General features: G+C 50.5%; 1 protein-coding gene and 1 long non-coding RNA gene across 2 annotated transcripts in view; both read right to left on the bottom strand.

Annotated features, from left to right (window-relative positions):
* Nucleotides 1-302: 302 nt before the first annotated feature.
* LOC135236832 (uncharacterized) lies at nt 303-3,021 on the bottom strand. The gene is made up of 2 exons (XR_010324678.1): nt 2,775-3,021; nt 303-1,496 (listed from the first exon to the last, which is right to left on the bottom strand). It is a non-coding gene; the product is annotated as an uncharacterized LOC135236832 (long non-coding RNA).
* A 798-nt stretch (nt 3,022-3,819) lies between these two features.
* Nucleotides 3,820-20,967, bottom strand: part of epha4l (eph receptor A4, like) — a 72,876-nt gene continuing 55,728 nt past the window's right edge. Inside the window, 12 exon segments of the mRNA XM_064303375.1 lie at nt 3,820-4,342; nt 5,636-5,791; nt 7,720-7,913; nt 8,605-8,754; nt 9,183-9,392; nt 10,617-10,678; nt 11,049-11,251; nt 11,688-11,808; nt 13,056-13,114; nt 13,386-13,497; nt 14,358-14,517; nt 17,461-17,585. Coding sequence (XP_064159445.1) covers nt 4,228-4,342; nt 5,636-5,791; nt 7,720-7,913; nt 8,605-8,754; nt 9,183-9,392; nt 10,617-10,678; nt 11,049-11,251; nt 11,688-11,808; nt 13,056-13,114; nt 13,386-13,497; nt 14,358-14,517; nt 17,461-17,585 — 1,667 coding nt within the window. The 3' untranslated portion in view covers nt 3,820-4,227.

Genomic DNA, 20,967 nt, shown 5'->3' with positions numbered 1-20,967 from the left:
AGGCTTGTAACAATGAGCTTACAAGATTTCCATTTTCATTTAAAAATCAAACTTTTGAATGCGATCCACTTACGATTATCTTGTTATATAAGTACAGATATCATATAATTAAACATTAAGTGTTTATAGACATGTTTATACAATTTAAAGCATTTTTTATCATGAAAAAACAGGTTTAAGTAGGTGTGTCCAAACTTTTGACTGGTACTGTATATAGTTAAACGCAAAAGTGTGAGAATTAATCAAGTTAAATTAGTGACTTCTGCTATAAAAATCTAGAAATATATATATAAAATCATGAACAAGTCTCAATTTTTTAATGTGTTAAATTTATGACTTTTAAACACATCATAAAAAGCAGGGATGAGGGCAAATATTTTCACAGTTTCTAATTTAATAAGAATGCTCCTCGGTACTTCATTTTCTGCATTTCACTATTATTTTACAAACTAGATATAAAAGACCATAAATAAATGACATAAGTTATATGTACCTAAATTCATAAAAATGTAAAACAATTCAATAAAACAAGAAAAATAAAAACTGAATATACAGTTAATGTCTATATCATATGCTAGTCAAATGCATATGACAAAAATACATGATGTTCTGTTAGAATGTTTCCATAATAAACTAAATAAAATGCATTGTACAGTACATTCTAGTTCACCATCTCTCCCTGCAGTCCTTGCATATTCCAGGCAGGTCCTTGAAGGGTAAAAAACAGAAAAGAAAATCTAAAGGAAATGAAGTGGCTGAGAGATCAGCAGGACCTGGCGGGACCTGGTACACTTAATACAACAAGCGGCCTGCCTGGCATCTGGTGCAGAGAAAATAAAATTAAAAAGTCCATGATGTTTTCATTTTCAAATATTCCAGTATTTTTAAGCACATAGGAGTCACATTTTAAACTGTCCTTACACAGTGACCCCCCTCCCCCCCAATCAAGGTTCCTTTCTACCAGGGTGGTGGGCGGGGGGGGGGGGGGGGGGTTCCCATGTGCCCCACCATCGAGATGAAACCATGAAGCACTGCATTCTTCTGTAAAAGTGTACTGCCTCCTGTTGGTAATGCACAATAACAGCAATTCAGTCTCTTCACTGAAAAAGGCTGAAAATGGATCTTCCCTTCACATAAAATAAAGCAAAAATGAATATATTTACTGGTAGCACTTTGAAGACATTTGGCCACACCCACTGCACAGTACATTAATATAAAAACTGAAATAAAAATAGGTTAATCATCTTTGTTACATTCCTCTACTGTTTTAGTGTCATTTATTTCATATTGCTAATTAAGGGGTGACTGAGTTTAAATTCTCAATATATCTTCATTTTGTGTAATAGAGGTATGCAGGGCATTGTGGGAGTTTTCTCATCCAGGGAGTGGAGGGGCATGGTGAGAAAAAAGGCGTAGACATGTTCTGTCCTTCATCATAGAAAGACATGCTTGTTTCCTTCTCAACCTGAAAGGGACTGTGGCAGGTGGTGCAGACACTGGAGAGTGAGAGAGAGAGAGAGAGAGAGAGAGAGAAAGAGAGAGACAGACAGAGAGAAAGAGAGAGAGAGAGAGATATGAATCACTGCCATTAGCATACCATTCCCACAGATGCTAGCTGAGCGACTGCTCCCTGCATACTGAGTGATATCAATCGCTGCCATTAGAGGCAAATAATGATTTCCTCTATTCCGTATTTGTCACACTGAGTGGTTTCAGATCTTTAGACAAAATGTAATATCAAACAAAGGGAACCTGTGAAAACACAAAGCACATTTTCTAAATTATTTCATTCATTTAATGAAAAAAGTTATCAAACACCCATATCATCCATATGAAAAAGTAAATTAGCCCCATTATAACCCCTTAAACTTAAACTTAAACTGGTTGCACCATCGTTAGCAGCAATAACTGGAACCAAATGCTTCCTATAATTGAATACATTTTCTCTTCGTTACAGCACTACTTTAATTCAAACAAATTGTTAGTTTCCAAGTAAGAACTGCTTGTTTCAGGTCCTGCCACAGCATCTCTATTGGGTTCAAGTCAGGAGGTCTTCAGGAGGTTTTCACTAGGTCTTTCCAAACCTTTAATTTTGTTTCTTTTGAGCCATTCAGCACTTGCTTTTGTTTTTTGAATAATTTTTTGCTGCATAACCAAATTATTCTTCAGCCTCAGCTCATGGACAGATGACCGGACATTTGCATGAAGAATTTTCCGGTACAGAGCAGAATGCATGTTTCCTTCAATGATGGCAAGTCGTCCAGGTCCCGAGGCAGTATGTTTCACTCTTAGTATGGTTTCCTTGCCGTGAAATACAGTATTTGCTTTACGCCAGACATAATGGGACCCAAGTTGTCTAAAACATTCCACTTTTGATTAGTGCATTTCACAAACATTATCACAATATTCTTCACAAACAACCCTGGGCTAAACCAACACAGAAGTAAGGTTAAGGCAACAGTGGCAAGGAAAAACTCCCTGGTTGACTTTTTTCATTAAATGAATGAAATACTTGTGTGTATAAACAATGTGCTTTGTGTTTATGTATATGCACGTTTATATCACTCCAGCAGATAGATACATTAGCAGGAGCTTATACAAGCAAATGTACTTCTCTCTAACAAGACTTTTTATAATATCATCAATAAGGGACAGGGACAAAAACTGAACAGGGTACATCATACACCTCTACCATCACTTCAATGAAATGATAAACTATGATGCAAAATATGACTCAGGGTTTGAAAATATGACTGAACTTCAGAAACACAAACCTGAAATAAATCCATAGTCTTTGCTTCCTTTCTTTTCTTTTTAGTTGTTTTAGTTTCTTCCATCCAGTGAGAAACATTTTGTACAGCAGACTGCTTCTGCTCTTGTCATTTTGAAGAAAGGAAAGAAAAAAAGAATTCCAATGCTTTTCAAGCATTTCAGAGGTGGGGGAGCCGGGACACAGCTCTGATGCAGGGTGGGGGGGCAGGGACACAGCTCTGATGCAGGGTGGGGTCAGAGCGCTGATGCAGGGTGGGGGCGAGGTCACAGCTCTGATGCAGGGTGGGGGGGTCACAGCTCTGATGCAGGGTGGGGGCAGGGTCACAGCTCTGATGCAGGGTGGGGGGCGGGGTCACAGCTCTGATGCAGGGTGGGGGGGCGGTGTCACAGCTCTGATGGGTGGGGGCGGGGTCACAGCTCTGATGCAGGGTGGGGGCGGGGTCAAGCTCTGATGCAGGGTGGGTGGGTCACAGCTCTGATGCAGGGTGGGGTCAAGCTCTGATGCAGGGTGGGGGTGGGTCACAGCTCTGATGCAGGGTGGGGTCAGAGCGCTGATGCAGGGTGGGGGGCGGGGTCACAGCTCTGATGCAGGTCGGGGGCGGGGTCACAGCTCTGATGCAGGGTGGGGGGTGGGGTCACAGCTCTGATGCAGGGTGGGGGGCGGGGTCACAGCTCTGATGCAGGGTGGGAGGGTCACAGCTCTGATGCAGGGTGGGGGGCGGGGTTACAGCTCTGATGCAGGTCGGGGGCGGGGTCACAGCTCTGATGCAGGGTGGGGGGCAGGGACACAGCTCTGATGCAGGGTGGGAGGGTCAGTGCTCTGGTGCAGGGTGGGAGGGGCGGGTCACAGCTCTGATGCAGGGTGGGGGGCGGGGCCAGAGCTCTGATGCAGGGTGGGGGGGGGCAGGGTCACAGCTCTGATGCAGGGTGGGGGGCGGGGTCACAGCTCTGATGCAGGGTGGGGGGGGGTCAAGCTCTGATGCAGGTTGGGGGGGGGTCAGAGCTCTGATGCAGGGTGGGGGGGGGGGGGGCTCAGAACGTTTAAAAAAAAACTTTCCCAAAATGCCCCAAGGGCGAAAAATACTTCAATCCAGCGAAACAGGAGAGCAACAGCAACAGCAGCAAGCGCCCCTCTGAGCAGCCGGCCAGGACCCACGCTGAGCCCAGTAGCAACAGAGCGGCAGCAACGCACACAGAACAATTTATACACAAAAAAATAATGTCCACGAATACGCCCCCAGGACACGCCCCCCAGGACACGCCCTCCAGCTCAACTGCAGGAGGACAAATCAGTCAGGCCTCTAGAGCTCTCCCTCCAATCACCAACAAAATCTGCATTTCAAAGGGCTCTTGTCTTCTCTTCTTTTATAAAGTGCATGGATAAGGTAAACTATTTTACTGTTTCATGAGTCTTTCCTTCAAAGAAAGCAGTTTATAGTTTGTTTATTTCTTGGCTCAAACAGGAACCATTCTGCCTTGTATCTGCTGCATTTGGGACAGCATTCCCTGGATGCTGCTGAGGATCTTGTTCTGGTGTGCAGCTGAGGTGATTCCAATTCTGGCCAGATCACTGTTGTAAAGAAAAAATAGAGAAATAATAAATGTTGTAAAGTACAGGCATTAGAAAACCTCACTGTTGAACTGTGGAAAGTGCAGCCCTCAGGCAGAATGACTGTGGGAAGGGCAGCCCTCGGGCAGAATGACTGTGGGAAGGGCAACCCTCAGGCAGAATGACTGTGGGAAGGGCAACCCTCGGGCAGAATGACTGTGGGAAGGGCAGCCCTCGGGCAGAATGACTGTGGGAAGGGCAGCCCTCGGGCAGAATGACTGTGGGAAGGGCAGCCCTCGGGCAGAATGACTTTTGGGGAAGGGCACCCTCGGCAGAATGACTGTGGAAGGCAGCCATCAGGCAGAATGACTGTGGGAAGGGCAGCCCTCGGGCAGAATGACTGTGGGAAGGGCAGCCCTCGGCAGAATGACTGTGGGAAGGGCAGCCCTCGGGCAGAATGACTGTGGGAAGGGCAGCGCTCGGGCAGAATAACTGTGGGAAGGGCAGCCCTCGGGCAGAATGACTGTGGGAAGGGCAGCCCTCGGGCAGAATGACTGTGGGAAGGGCAGCCCTCGGGCAGAATGACTGTGGGAAGGGCAGCGCTCGGGCAGAATAACTGTGGGAAGGGCAGCCCTCGGGCAGAATGACTGTGGGAAGGGCAGCCCTCGGGCAGAATGACTGTGGGAAGGGCAGCGCTCGGGCAGAATGACTGTGGGAAGGGCAGCCCTCGGGCAGAATAACTGTGGGAAGGGCAGCCCTCGGGCAGAATGACTGTGGGAAGGGCAGCCCTCAGGCAGAATGACTGTGGGAAGGGCAGCCCTCAGGCAGAATGACTGTGGGAAGGGCAGCCCTCAGGCAGAATGACTGTGGGAAGGGCAGCCCTCGGGCAGAATGACTGTGGGAAGGGCAGCGCTCGGGCAGAATGACTGTGGGAAGGGCAGCCCTCGGGCAGAATGACTGTGGGAAGGGCAGCCCTCGGGCAGAATGACTGTGGGAAGGGCAGCCCTCGGGCAGAATGACTGTGGGAAGGGCAGCGCTCGGGCAGAATAACTGTGGGAAGGGCAGCCCTCGGGCAGAATGACTGTGGGAAGGGCAGCCCTCGGGCAGAATGACTGTGGGAAGGGCAACCCTTGGGCAGAATGACTGTGGGAAGGGCAGCGCTCGGGCAGAATGACTGTGGGAAGGGCAGCCCTCAGGCAGAATGACTGTGGGAAGGGCAGCCCTCGGGCAGAATAACTGTGGGAAGGGCAGCCACAGGCAGAATAACTGTGCGAAGGGCATGTTTATGAATCAGCCTCAGCGAATGCGACTCACTCCTCTGTCATCCGCACGACAGCCTCTAGAGTGGTGCAGCCAGTGGCGGTGAAGTTGTCCTTGTACCGGTCCATCTTCATGGCCTGCAGCCAGTCTGCTACCGAGCCCAGCACTGAGCTCTCTGGGACACTAGGCTGCAGCAGGGCAGTGTTAGGCCTGAGAATGACCAGGGGCTTAGTTAGTATTAGCCTTAATCTAAAGGTTAGGCTTACGGCTAGTATTGGACTTATGTTTAAGTTTACGTTTAGGGCTAGTATTGGCCTTATGCTTAAGTTTATGTTTAGGGCTAGTATTGACCTTAAGCTTAAGTTTAGGTTTAGGGCTAGTATTAGCCTTAACCTTAAAGTTAGGTTTAGGGCTAGCATTAGCTTTAAGATTAAGGTTAGGCTTAGGGCTAGTATTAGCTTTAAGCTTCATTTAAGTTAACCCTAACTTTAACCAGGAAGACTCATTAAGAATAAAAACCTCTTCTAAAAGTGGGACCTGGCGTATGCAGCAGCACTACGTCAATACACAAAAGTTTCAGACATACAACATACAACAAATATAGGGGATTAAGCAAAATCTTAATCATAAATACAAAACAGGGGAATAGACCGGGCATTGAGTTTGCCCCAAAATCCTTTATCAATGATTTTAAAACACCAAGTGGGGCTAGACCTTCAAGTTTCAGATCATTTTATAGGGTATTCCAAGAAAGACCAGTATCCATGAATGCCCTTTTAACCATTTCAGTATGAACATTGGGGACAGACAATAGGATTAAATGCTGGGATTGAAGAAAATAACCAACTAACAATATAAATATATTTAAAAATTACACCTAATTTTATTAATAAAGACGTATCAGGGACTAAGTCCATAGGTGGCCAGAGAGGGCCAGCTCACCGAAGCATTTACACAAAGCGGTGCATAAGTGATTTATGATCAGGGCTGTCATGATATCCCCTTTTCATATTGTTGATGTGCCTTTAAGAAACACGGCAATATTCTATATGATCATATTTTCATCATATTCTGCTGGTATGTACAGTATTAAAGTGTATATTCTGCTGGTACGTACTGTATTAGAGTATATGTCCTGCCGGTATGTACTGTATTAGAGTATATGTCCTGCTGGTATGTACTGTATTAGAGTATATGTCCTGCTGGTATGTACTGTATTAGAGTATATGTCCTGCTGGTATGTACAGTATTAGAGTATATGTCCTGCTGGTATGTACTGTATTAGAATATATGTCCTGCTGGTATGTACAGTCTTAGAGTATATGTCCTGCTGGTATGTACTGTATTAGAGTATATGTCCTGCTGGTATGTACAGTATTAGAGTATATGTCCTGCTGGTATGTACAGTATTAGAGTATATGTCCTGCTGGTATGTACAGTATTAGAGTATATGTCCTGCTGGTATGTACTGTATGGTGAATTAAGCACAATGAAACAGCATGCCGTCTGCAAGCATGTACAAGCAAATCCGCTCATTCAAATCTGTGAGAAATTGTATATTCCTGTGTGTGTTTGTGTGTGTGAGTGTGAGTGTGTGTGTGTGTGTGTGTGTGCGTGTGAGTGTGTGTTAGTGTGTGTGTGAGAGTGTGTGCATACCATGTGAGTGTGTGTGTGTGTGCGTGTGAGTGAGTGTGTGTGAGTGTGTGTGTGTGAGTGTGTGTATTTGTATGTGTCTGTGTGTGTGTTTGTGTGTGTGAGTGTGAGTGTGTGTGTGTGTGTGTGTGTGTGTGCGTGTGCGTGTGTTAGTGTGAGTGTGTGTGAGAGTGTGTGTGTGTGAGTGTGAGTGTGTGTATTTGTATGTGTCTGTGTGTGTGTTTGTGTGTGTGTGTGTGTGAGAGTGTGTGCGTACCATGTGAGTGTGTGTGTGAGTGTGTGTGTGTGAGTGTGAGTGTGTGTATTTGTATGTGTCTGTGTGTGTGTTTGTGTGTGTGAGTGTGAGTGTGTGTGTGTGTGTGCGTAGTGAGAGTGTGTGCGTACCATGTGAGTGTGTGTGTGAGTGTGTGCTTACCGTGTGAGTGTGTGTGTGTGAGTGTGTGCTTACCGTGTGAGTGTGTGTGTGTGTGTGAGTTTGTGCTTACCGTGTGGTCTCTCCCCCAGTTCTCTTCAGGCTGTTGGGGTTGCGTATCAGCTTGTCCAGCATGTTGACTATCTGGCTGAATTTGGGCCGGTCGCTGCGCTGCTCCTGCCAGCAGTCCAGCATCAGCTGGTGCAGGGCCACCGGACACTCCATGGGGGGGGGCAGCCGGTACCCCTCCTCCACGGCCTTAATCACCTACGGGGTGAAAGATGTGACTCAGTCCTGTACTCATGCACACGTGTGCTGTTTACTGAGCTATGCTGTTTCACCTGCGGGGTGCACTGTTTAATGTGCTATGCTGTTTGACCTACGGGGTGCGCTGTTTACTGAGCCATGCTGTTTCACCTGTGGGGTGCACTGTTTACTGAGCTACGCTGTTTCACCTGCGGGGTTCACTGTTTGCTGCGCTACACTGTTTCACCTGCAGGGTGCGCTGTTTACTGAGCTAAGCTGTTTCACCTGCGGGGTGCGCTGTTTGCTGCGCTACGTTGTTTCACCTGCCGGGTGCGCTGGTTACTGCGTTAAGCTGTTTCACCTGCAGGGTGCGCTTTTTACTGAGCTAAGCTGTTTCACCTGCCGGGTGCGCTGTTTAATGTGCTACACTGTTTCACCTGCAGGGTGCACTGTTTAATGTGCTACACTGTTTCACCTGCGGGGTGCGCTGTTTACTGCACTACGCTGTTTCACCTGCGGGGTGCGCTGCTTACTGAGCTATGCTGATTAACAGCTCCAGATTGGATACCCTTTTATGTTACATTGAATATTTCTTCACTGAAATCCTGTGTCTTTGTATCTTTAATTGAGAGCTTTTATTGTATAATGAAATTTGAAAGATAAATATTATTTAAAATGAAAATATAAAAAAAATACTGCAAAGAAGACTTACATCCTGGTTGCTCATGTCCCAATATGGCCGCTCACCATATGACATCACTTCCCACATGACAATGCCGTAGCTCCAGACATCTGCAGCAGAGGTGAACTTCCTGTAAGCAATGGCCTCTGGAGCCGTCCATCTTATAGGGATCTTACCCCCCTGCAAATGAAACACCGCTATTACTCCCTTTAACCCTAACGCACACACGCATACACACACACACACACACACACACAGCACAGAACACACGCACACACTCACACACACACTCACACTCACACACACATTTGTATTGCTATACTTGTGAGGACTTCCCATTGACGTACATTCATTCCCTAACCTCTAACCCTAACCCTAACCCCAACCACTACATGCCTATCCTTAACCCTAACCTTAACCTAATTGTAACCCTAACCCTAACCCTAAGTCCTAACCTTAAAACAGCCTCTTGAACTTGTGGGGACCAGCAAAAAGTCCCCACCTTGCGTAGTTTTCCTCATCTTTCTATCCTTGTGAGGACATTTGGTTCTCACAAAGATAGTAAAACATGCCCACACACACACACAGCGCAGAACGCAGTGGCATACCCGGGTTGTGTAGGCAGCCTCAGGGTTGTCCTGCAGCACACGGGACATCCCGAAGTCGGACACCTTGCACACCAGGTTGCTGTTGACCAGGACATTACGGGCGGCCAGGTCGCGGTGCACGTAGCTCATGTCTGCCAGGTACTTCATCCCAGAGCCGATGCCTCTCAGGACCCCCACCAGCTGGATCACCGTGAAGCGGCCGTCATTCTTCTGCCAACACAGGAGCAGCGTTTCAATCACACCGCTTTATCGTGCAATGCCACTCTCTGGATGTGAACCTGCAGCCCACCTTCACAAGTGCAGGCCCCTTGGCTCTATAAATTTAGGTCTGGGACATTTAAATCAGTAATTATCTACATTACATTACATTCATTTGGCAGACGCTTTTATCCAAAGCGACGTACAAAAAAGTGCATTTCATGGTCGTAGACAACTGCTGAACACGGGTTCAGTAAGGTACAATTACTTATTTTGTACAGCTGTTTCTAGCCGAGAACAATGAACACTATTCTGGTCTAACATCTGCAAAGCCAACTAGGCAGAAGGATAAGCTACAGTATTAGGACAAATACAAATTACCAAGAAGTGCATGGATGGGGCAACATGTAACAAGTGACAGGAAAAAGGGTTTTTTTTTTTTTTTTTTTTTTTTAAATTATTATACAGCGTGGTGGTGGTTAGTCTAGGTATAGTCTGAAGAGATGAGTCTTCAGGCCACGGCGGAAGATGGATAGTGAGGGGGAGGTTCGGAGAGGGACGGGGAGTTCGTTCCACCACTGGGGAGCTAGGGTGGAGAAGCTCTGTGATCCCTTTGGGCGGGTGGGAGGGGTTACAAGGCGCCCTGCTGCCGCAGAGCGGAGTGGTCGAGCAGGCACATAGAATTGAGTCATGTCCTGCAAGTAGATGGGGGCTGTCCTGTTGGCAGCAGTGTAGGCAAGGGTCAGGGCTTTGAACCAGCTTTGAATCTATGTTCATGATATTAAACTACAGGTACATTTTTAATTTATGGACACTTACTGAAAGAGATAAAAACTTCATATTCAAAACATTTTAGATGTCAAACTCCCACACCCAACTCCTCTTTACGTGGGAGGATCCAGATGCTGCCTTCCTGTGTGTGACAGCAGCGCCTGATTGGCTGTCTGCTTCCTGGGTGTGACAGCAGCACCTAATTGGCCTTGACTTTAATCTATGTATTCCAGTGCTCAGGCCAGGACATTAAGACTATTCTCTGATTCACAGTGATGGTGAGTTTAATTACATCAATAAAAGTACTCATAATAATGATAAATACCATAAATTGCACAACATTTGTGAGCACCATTGCTATAGCAGTTTGAGGTGGTGGTGTTAGCTAGAGTACTACGCCATCCTGCTCTGATGTCATCAAGCAGGGCCCGAGGGACCCTATCACCATGGTGACGCACAGCTCACCCTCAGGAATGCGTCCAGCGATCCGTTCTCCATGTACTCTGTGATGATCATCACTGGCTTACCTGTGCAGAAAGGAGGCAGGGTCAGATGACTATAGGAAAAAAACACCTGTACTACACATGCGGCTCCACGTCAGTCTGGCTTAGTGCTGCTGGCATCATGGTGAGGTATTTACAGAGGACGGGAGTCCATCTGCAGCATTAACCCCACCCTGGCCCCTGGGACTTCATATACATGGCTCTAAATGATGTTACGAGTTATTGTTTTTACTTCCTATGTAAAGAAGGACATCGATTGTGTAATCATGGGCGGAGGCAGAATCATGAAATATTGCTGTCCTAAAGCAGCTACATCTGCCCTTCACAATAAACCTTCATAGCCAATGAGACACAGCTGAGACACATTTTAAGGGAGTAGCTCTCCCAAACTTACACTTGGTGACCACGCCCTCCAGGTGGATGATGTTGGGGTGGTCGAACTGGCCCATGATGCTGGCCTCGCTCAAGAAGTCCCGCCTCTGCTGCTCGGTGTACCCCGCCTTCAGCGTCTTAATGGCCACACAGATTTCACGCTTTCCTGCCAACTTCAGTCGCCCGCTGCACACCTCCCAATCCCTCCACACAGCCCGTCATCCTCTGCCTCTCAATCAACATCCTCCTGAGACTCATTCCTCTGCTCTCTCAACCCAACCCTTCACTTCCCTGGAGACCTCATTCTTCTGCTCTCTCAACCCAAACCCATCACTTCCCTGGATAGCTCATTCCTCTGCTCTCTCAACCAAACCCATCACTTCCCTGGAGAATTAATTCCTCTTCTCTCTCAACCCAACCCATCACTTCCCTAGAGACCTCATTCCTCTGATCTCTCAATCCAACTGACCAGAGACAGAAAAGTCCAGTTTTTTCTGTTCTTATAACAGGATTTGTGTTCTCCACCCTCCTCCACAGGGCAATGAAGAGAAACAATCAGCAGAGTGGGTTAGTGTTAGTGTTAGGGTTAGGGTTAGGGTTAGGGTCAGAGATCGGGTTAGGGTTAATGTTAGGGTTAGGGAGTGAGAGAGTGAGGGAGCACTTCTTACCAATCCCGATCACTTTCTCAATCTTTATGCAGGAGGCGTCTATCTCTTTAGCAAACTGACGGACGGCCTGGTTGGGGTCCTCATAGGTGAAGGGGTCCACATAAATCCTGCCCCCTGTGGATGCAGAGAGTGTGTGAGGCAGGACCCTGCTGTGGTTTGGGCTGCACACAGGGCTCAGCAGCAGGGGTGCGCTGGTACTGGGGCAGGGGTGCGCTGGTACTGGGGCAGCAGCAGGGGTGCGCTGGTACTGGGGCAGGGGTGCGCTGGTACTGGGGCAGGGGTGCGCTGGTACTGGGGCAGGGGTGCGCTGGTACTGGGGCAGGGGTGCGCTGGTACTGGGGCAGCAGCAGGGGTGCGCTGGTACTGGGCCAGGGGTGTGCTGGTACTGGGGCAGCAGCAGGGGTGCACTGGTACTGGGCCAGGGGTGTGCTGGTACTGGGGCAGCAGCAGGGTGCGCTGGTACTGGGGCAGGGGTGCGCGGGTACTGGGGCAGGGGTGCGCTGGTACTGGGGCAGGGGTGTGCTGGTACCTGGGCAGGGGTGCGCTGGTACTGGGGCAGGGGTGTGCTGGTACTGGGGCAGCAGCAGGGGTGCGCTGGTACTGGGGCAGGGGTGCGCTGGTACTGGGGCAGCAGCAGGGGTGTGCTGGTACTGGGGCAGGGGTGCGCGGGTACTGGGGCAGCAGCAGGGGTACGCTGGTACTGGGGCAGGGGTGCGCGGGTACTGGGGCAGGCGTGCGCTGGTACTGGGGCAGCAGCAGGGGTGCGCTGGTACTGGGGCAGCAGCAGGGGTGCGCGGGTACTGGGGCAGGGGTGCGCGGGTACTGGGGCAGGGGTGTGCTGGTACTGGGGCAGGGGTGCGCGGGTACTGGGGCAGGGGTGCGCTGGTACTGGGGCAGCAGCAGGGGTGCGCTGGTACTGGGGCAGGGGTGCGCGGGTACTGGGGCAGGGCGGTGCGCGGGTACTGGGCAGGGGTGCGCTGGTACTGGGGCAGCAGCAGGGGTGCGCTGGTACTGGGGCAGGCGTGCGCTGGTACTGGGGCAGCAGCAGGGGTGCGCTGGTACTGGGGCAGCAGCAGGGGTGCGCTGGTACTGGGGCAGGGGTGCGCTGGTACTGGGGCAGCAGCAGGGTGCGCTGGTACTGGGGCAGCAAGAGGGGTGCACTGGTACTGGGGCAGGGGTGCGCTGGTACTGGGGCAGCAGCAGGGGTGCGCTGGTACTGGGCCAGGGGTGCGCTGGTACTGGGGCAGGGGTGCGCTGGTACTGGGGCAGCAGCAGGGGTGCGCTGGTACTGGGGCAGCAGCAGGGGTACACTGGTACTGGGGCAGGGGTGGGCTGGTACTGGGGCAGCAGCAGGAGCTCACCTTGGTGCAGGTGTTTCTCCTCATCTGCGTCCTGCTTGGCTTTGCTGTACTTACTCCGCCTGCAGGCCAGAGATCAGAGAGCATGAACACACACTGCTCCTCGGCCTCTCCTCTGATCACATGCAGTATAGAGATGCAGGTCTGTACTGATCATATCTGTGTGTGTGTGTGTGTGTGTGTGTGTGTGTGTGTGTGCGCGTATGTGTGCGTGCATGCATGTCTGTGTGTGCTTGTGCATGGGTGTATACTCTGTGCAGTGACTGTGCTGTAAAGCCATGCCTGCTTTGGTTTTTTCTGATTGGCCGCTGGACTAATGAGGTCATGCCTCACCTCCTGCTGACGATGAAGGCACTGATGAGGATGATGAGCAGGACCACACTGCTGAGCACCGACAGCAGCAGCACCGTGGGGCTCGCCCCTTCACCTACAATAGGGGAGGGAACTACACACACACACACACACACACGCATGCACGCACGCACACACACGCACGCACGCACATACACACACACGCACGCACGCACGCACGCACATGCATGCACGCACATACACACACACACACACGCACGCACGCACGCACGCACGCACACACACGCATGCACGCACACACACGCACGCACGCACACACATATGCAAGCACGCATGCACGCACACACACGCACGCACGCACATACACACGCACGCACGCACGCACACGCACGCACATACACACACATGCAAGCACGCATGCACGCACGCACACACACGCATGCACGCACGCACACGCACATACACACACGCATGCACGCACGCACGCACATACACACACACGCATGCACGCATGCACACACGCACGCACATACACACACACGCATGCACGCATGCACACACGCACATACACACACACGCATGCACGCACGCACATACACACACGCATGCACGCACGCACACGCACGCACATACACACACACACACGCATGCACGCACGCACATACATACACACGCACGCATGCACGCACACGCACGCACGCACGCACATACACACACGCACGCACGCACACATACACACACGCACGCACACACACGCACGCATGCACACACGCACATACACAAACATGCACACACACACGCATGCACACACACACATGCACATACACGCACACGCACGCACGCACATACACAAATGTGCACACACACACATGCATGCACGCACGCATGCACATACATACACACACACACACAGGTTAGCTCTGACCATCCTGTCTACTGATTGGTCAAACTGCAGCAGGTGTGCAGGAGGTAAGTGTGCAGTGCTGTACTCACCAGAGTTAGTGCTGAACTCAAAGGGGCCACTGAAGGGGCCGTAGCCTGCGGCTGTGCGCGCGCGCACGTGGAACACGTAGGAGGTGAGGGGGCTCAGGCCGCCGATGTCTGCGTTTCGGGAAGCCGTTTTAATGATGCGATAGCTCCGCTCATTCTGGTCCTGAGTGGGCGAGGCCAGGGGGAGAGAAAGCCAATACTTACAGAGGGAAACGCTGTGCATCACACTGGACAGCCTGCTTCAGGGGGTTCAGACCAATCATTCAAAATCTCCTCCCGTTTCCCAGCTAAACTCTGACCTAGAACCAAACCTGCTGACGCTGCACTTCTTGTGTATTAAAGCGCTCACTCTCCTGCTGTATCGTTAAACAGCACCCTGCTGGAACACTAAACTCCGCCCTGCTGGGGACACTAGCCGCATCGACTAACCCCCTGCTGGAACACTAACGCTCTACATCGCCCTGCTGGAACACACAAGCTCCGCCCTGCTGGAACACTAAACACCGCCCTGCTGGAACACAACTCCTCACAAACTCCGCCCTTGACCTAACTCCGCCCTGGGAACACTAAACCCGCGTGCACAGTCCCCTGCTGGAACTAATCGCCTAACACTACTCCGCTGACCTACTGCCTGCTGGAACACTAAACTCCGCCCTGCTGCTGGGAACACTAACTCCCTGCTGAACACTAACTCCGCCTGGGAACACTAACTCCGCCCTGCTGGAACACTAAGCTCGCCCTGCTGGAACACTAACTCCGCCCTGAACTAACCCGCCCTGCTGGAACACTAAACTCCGCCTGCTGGAACACTAACTCCGCCCTGCTGGAAGACACTGACACTACCGCCCTGCTGGAACACTAGCTCCGCCCTGCTGGAACACTAAGCTAGCCCTGCTGGAACACTAAACTCCGCCCTGCTGGAACACTAAACACCGCCCTGCTGGAACACTAAACTCCGCCCTGCTGGAACACTAAGCTCCGCCCTGCTGGAACACTAAGCTCCGCCCTGCTGGAACACTAAACTCCGCCCTGCTGGAACACTAAACACCGCCCTGCTGGAACACTAAACTCCGCCCTGCTGGAACACTAAACTCCGCCCTGCTGGAACACTAAGCTCCGCCCTGCTGGAACACTAAGCTCCGCCCTGCTGAACACTAAACTCCGCCCTGCTGGAACACTAAACTCCGCCCTGCTGGAACACTAAGCTCCGCCCTGCTGGAACACTAAACTCCGCCCTGCTGGAACACTAAACTCCGCCCTGCTGGAACACTAAACTCCGCCCTGCTGGAACACTAACTCCCCTCGAACCAACTCCGCCTGCTGAACACTAAGCTCCGCCCTGCTGGAACACTAAGCTCCGCCCTGCTGGAACACTAACTCCGCCCTGCTGGAACACTAAACTCGCCTGCACCTAATGCCTGCTGGAACACTAAACTCCGCCTGCTGGAACACTAACTCCGCCCTGCTGGAACACTAAACTCTCGCCCTGCTGGAACACAACTCCGCCCTGCGGACACAAACTCCGCCCGCTGACACTCGGAACACTAACATAAACCCGCCTGCGGAACACTAACTCCGCCCTGCGGAACACTAACCCGCCTGCTGGAACACTAACCCCCCTGCTGGAACACTAACTCCGCCCTGCGAACACTAACTCCGCCTGCTGGAACACTAGCTCGCCTGCTGGAACACTAAACTCCGCCTGCGGAACACTAACCCGCCTGCGGAACACTAACTCCGCCCTGCTGGAACACTAAGCTCCGCCCTGTGGAACATAAGCCCGCCCTGCTGGAACACTAAGCTTGCCCTGCGGAACACTAAATCGCCCTGCTGGAACACTAACTACCCTGCTGGAACACTAAACCCGCCTGCTGGAACACTAACTCCCCCTGCTGGAACACTAACTCCGCCCTGCTGGAACACTAAACTCCCCCTGTGGAACAAACTCCGCCTGCTGGAAACTAACTCGCCCTGCTGGAACACTAACTCCGCCTGCTGGACACTAAACTCCGCCTGCGGAACATAAACTCGCCTGCTGGAACACTAACTCCGCCCTGCTGGAACACTAAACTCCGCCCTGCTGGAACACTAAGCTCCGCCCTGCTGGAACACTAAGCTCCGCCCTGCTGGAACACTAAGCTCCGCCCTGCTGGAACACTAAACTCCGCCCTGCTGGAACACTAAGCTCCGCCCTGCTGGAACACTAAACTCCACCCTCCTGCTGGGCAATTAAATTCCGCCCTGCTGGAACACTAAGCTCCGCCCTGCTGGAACACTAAACTCCGCCCTGCTGGAACACTAAACTCCACCCTGCTGGAACACTAAAATCCACCCTGCTGGAACACTAAACTCCACCCTGCTGGGCAATTAAATTCCGCCCTGCTGGAACACTAAACTCCGCCCTGCTGGAACACTAAACTCTGCCCTGCTGGAACACTAAACTCCGCCCTGCTGGAACACTAAACTCCGCCCTGCTGGAACACTAAACTCCGCCCTGCTGGAACACTAAGCTCCGCCCTGCTGGAACACTAAACTCCACCCTGCTGGGCAATTAAATTCCGCCCTGCTGGAACACTAAGCTCCGCCCTGCTGGAACACTAAACTCTGCCCTGCTGGAACACTAAACTCCACCCTGCTGGAACACTAAACTCGCCTGCTGGAACACTAAACTCTGCCTGCTGGAACACTAAACTCCGCCCTGCTGGAACACTAAGCTCGCCCTGCTGGAACACTAAACTCCGCCTGCTGGAACACTAAGCTCCGCCCTGCTGGAACACTAAACTCGCCCTGCTGGAACACTAAGCTCCGCCTGCTGGAACACTAACTCCAGCCCTGCTGGACACTAAGCTCCGCCCTGCTGGAACACTAAACTCCCCTGCTGGAACACTAAGCTCCGCCCTGCTGGAACACTAAGCTCCGCCCTGCTGGAACACTAAGCTCCGCCCTGCTGGAACACTAAACTCCGCCCTGCTGGAACACTAAACTCCGCCCTGCTGGAACACTAAACTCCGCCCTGCTGGAACACTAAACTTCGCCCTGCTGGGCGATTAAACTCCGCCCACTCTGCTTCACACCAACAGCTTCCTCTTCCCAGCATGCCCCTCACCTTCTCATAGTACTTGACCTCATACTCCAGGATGACTCCGTTTGGCCTCTCCGGCTCCTGCCAGGCCAGCGACACAGTGTGACGGGTGATCTCCTTGGCTTGGATAGATGTGACCGGAGAAGGCGCTAGACAGAGAGAGAGAGAGAGAGAGAGAGAGAGAATCATTCAGCACAGGCAGGGCTAAACCATTCAGCACAGGCATGGATAAACCATTCAGCACAGGCAGGACCGAACCATTCAGCACAGGCAGGGCTGAACCATTCAGCACAGGCAGGACTGAACCATTCAGCACAGACAGGACTGAACCATTCAGCACAGACAGGACTGAACCATTCAGCACAGGCAGGGATAAACCATTCAGCACAGGCAGGACTGAACCATTCAGCACAGGCAGGGATAAACCATTCAGCACAGGCAGGACTGAACCATTCAGCACAGGCAGGACTGAACCATTCAGCACAGACAGGACTGAACCATTCAGCACAGGCAGGGATAAACCATTCAGCACAGGCAGGACTGGACCATTCAGCACAGGCAGGGCTGAACCATTCAGCACAGGCAGGACTGAACCATTCAGCACAGACAGGACTGAACCATTCAGCACAGGCAGGACTGAACCATTCAGCACCGGCAGGGCTGAACCCAACACTTTCGTAACATTTAGCTAACATCCCATGAAAAACATGTAGCAGCATTAGCAGAGTCCTACCCCCTTTTTTGCCATTTTTCTCCCATTTTCTCCCCAATTTAGTCATTATATCAATTCCCTGTGTGACTACCACATGCCTCCTCCGATACATCCGGAGTCACCAGCCGCTTCTTTTCACCTGACAGCGAGGAGTTTCACTGGGAGAGCGTAACGCAAATGGAGGTTCACACTATCTCCCCCAGATCCCCTCCCTGCTGAACAGGCGCCCCGACCAACCAGTAGGAGTTGCTAATGTAACGATCAGGACTCATACCCTCACCGGCTTCCCACCCGCGAACACTGCCAATTGTGTTTTTAGGAACGTCTGACCAAGCTGGAAGTACCGCTGTTGGGGATTGAACCAGGGTCTCTGCGGTGGTAGGCGAGTGCTTTTACCTCTACACTACCCAGATGGCCCTGTCCTGCCCCCTTTTAAGAAATTACGTGTCATGATGAATGACTCTTTCGTGATCTCCAGCTGTGATTTCATTACTCTCCTCTCTGACTGAGGGCCATTGGGAGTGGAGCCCCAAAAGCAGGCTTTTAGGGCAGGAACAGGTTCAGGCAGCGCTACCCTGGAAGTACAGGCTTCATTGATCATGTTGCAGGAGGAAGATTTCTCTGTGATGGGTAAATAGATTTTCTGCACTGGTGTCATGCCACAGGCTAATGTGCTATGTCTGTGTTAAACAATTAGGCTGTGTCATTCGTGTGCCCAGATCAATCTTTCTCCAACGCGTCTGGCAGCAAAATCAATTTCAGGGTCTCCAGGGGCCTGTGGATGATCCACCCAGACAGGAATCTGGGCCCCAACCCTCCCCTCCAGATCTCCACATCAATCATCCTCCGTAACCTGGCAGATATCGCAGCTTAAGTGTGTCCCATGACTGCTCTTTTCTTCAGTTAATATGCAGGTAAAGTGATTTTACACACTCACCTCGCACAGAGCAAAGATATTTACACTGGCCTGGCTGTAACACTGCACCACACACACAAACATGCACACGCACACATGCACCCGCACACACACCCCCACACACACACACACACACACATGCACACATGCACGCACACACGCAAACACGCACACACACACACACATGCACACACACACGCACACATGCACGCACACACGCACACACATGCACATGCACACACAAATGCACACACACACACACACAAGCACGCACACACACACACACACACACGCACACATGCACACATGCACGCAACACACGCACACACATGCACACACAAATGCACACACACACACACACACACATGCACACACACGCACACACACACACACACACACGTACACACACACATATCCATCTCCCACCACATTCTGACTGATTTATGGGTAGGACTGTTCATTGTAAAATATGGAAGCTGCCCCCACCCCTGTCCACCCATCCATAGCGCTGAAACGCAAACCCTGATGAGCTATAAGCTGTAAAATATGGACATGAATCCCACTGGGAGGGACCAACTAGATTTTTAAAGAGGAATGTGTGCAGAAGATTAAGAGAGCTGCGATACTGAGCAGAAGTGCAAACTACAGCAGCTAAAAATGCTCCTATAATGTGCCTGTAATGTTCCATGTTCCTGTAAAACACCCGTTTCTCTATGCAAACATGTTCCTGTAAAACACCCGTTTCTCTATGCAAACATGTTCCTGTAAAACACCCGTTTCTCTATGCAAACATGTTCCTGTAAAACACCCGTTTCTCTATGCAAACATGTTCCTGTAAAACACCCGTTTCTCTATGCAAACATGTTCCTGTAAACACCGTTCTCTATCAACATGTTCCTGTAAAACATCCACCCCTTTCTCTATGCAACAGTCGTAACACCAGTTCTATGCGAATGTTTCCCGTAAAACACCCGTTTGCAATCTATTATGCAAACATGTTCTTAACTAGTAAAACACCCGTTTCTCTAAGCAAACATGTTCCTGTAAAACACCCGTTTCTCTATGCAAACATGTTCCTGTAAAACACCCGTTTCTCTAGGCTTCTGTCAGGGGTCGCATCGTTCAGTGGGTTACAGAGCAGAACACAGAGGTCTAAGTAGGTTGACATATTTATAAGTATATGTGTATCTATATATGTATAAATTCACACATACTCATACATACTGTATGCAAGTTTTGTTGTTTTGGCTATAGTCATCAGGTGATCTTACATACCGGGTAATCTGTGAAGGAATTACAGCAGTTTTTTTTTTAACATTGTTAGGGAACAAGAACACAGAGATGAGCTCATCAATAGCAAATAACCTGTTAGTCCTTGGAAGACCACAGTAGTGGATGACCACAGTATAATTAAAATTGTGAAGAAAAAACTCTTTTCAACTCTAACAGATCAAGAATATTCTCCAGGATGCAGGCGAGTGTTCACTGCAAGAGGCAAGCCACTGGTAAGCCTAAGGAACTGAATGGAACTGAATAGAGTGTTAATGTACCTTTAAAAAATCCTGGAACAAATTCTTATGGAGAGATTAGTATTAACCTGTACCAAAGAGATGCGAAGAGTGAAGTGTGGAGAAAGAAAGGAACTGCTCATGATCCAAAGCACCCCCCTCATCTATAAACATGGTGGTGGGGGTGTTATGACTTGAGCAAGTATGGCTGCCACTGGAACTGGCTCACTTGTCATAATTGATGATATGGCTGCTGATGGCAACAGCAGGATGAATTCTGAATTGTTCAGAACAATTTTAGTTGCTAAGATCCAACTAAATGCTTCAAAATTCAACGAAGGGCGCTTCACCTTGCAGCAGGATAATAACCCCAAACATATGGCTAAAGCACCCAA

This window comes from Anguilla rostrata, chromosome 12, assembly GCF_018555375.3.
Source record: "Anguilla rostrata isolate EN2019 chromosome 12, ASM1855537v3, whole genome shotgun sequence".
In the NCBI taxonomy this organism is placed as follows: domain Eukaryota; kingdom Metazoa; phylum Chordata; class Actinopteri; order Anguilliformes; family Anguillidae; genus Anguilla; species Anguilla rostrata.
Note: the sequence above shows the minus strand (reverse complement) of the source record. Positions and strands in the feature narration are given on the sequence as shown.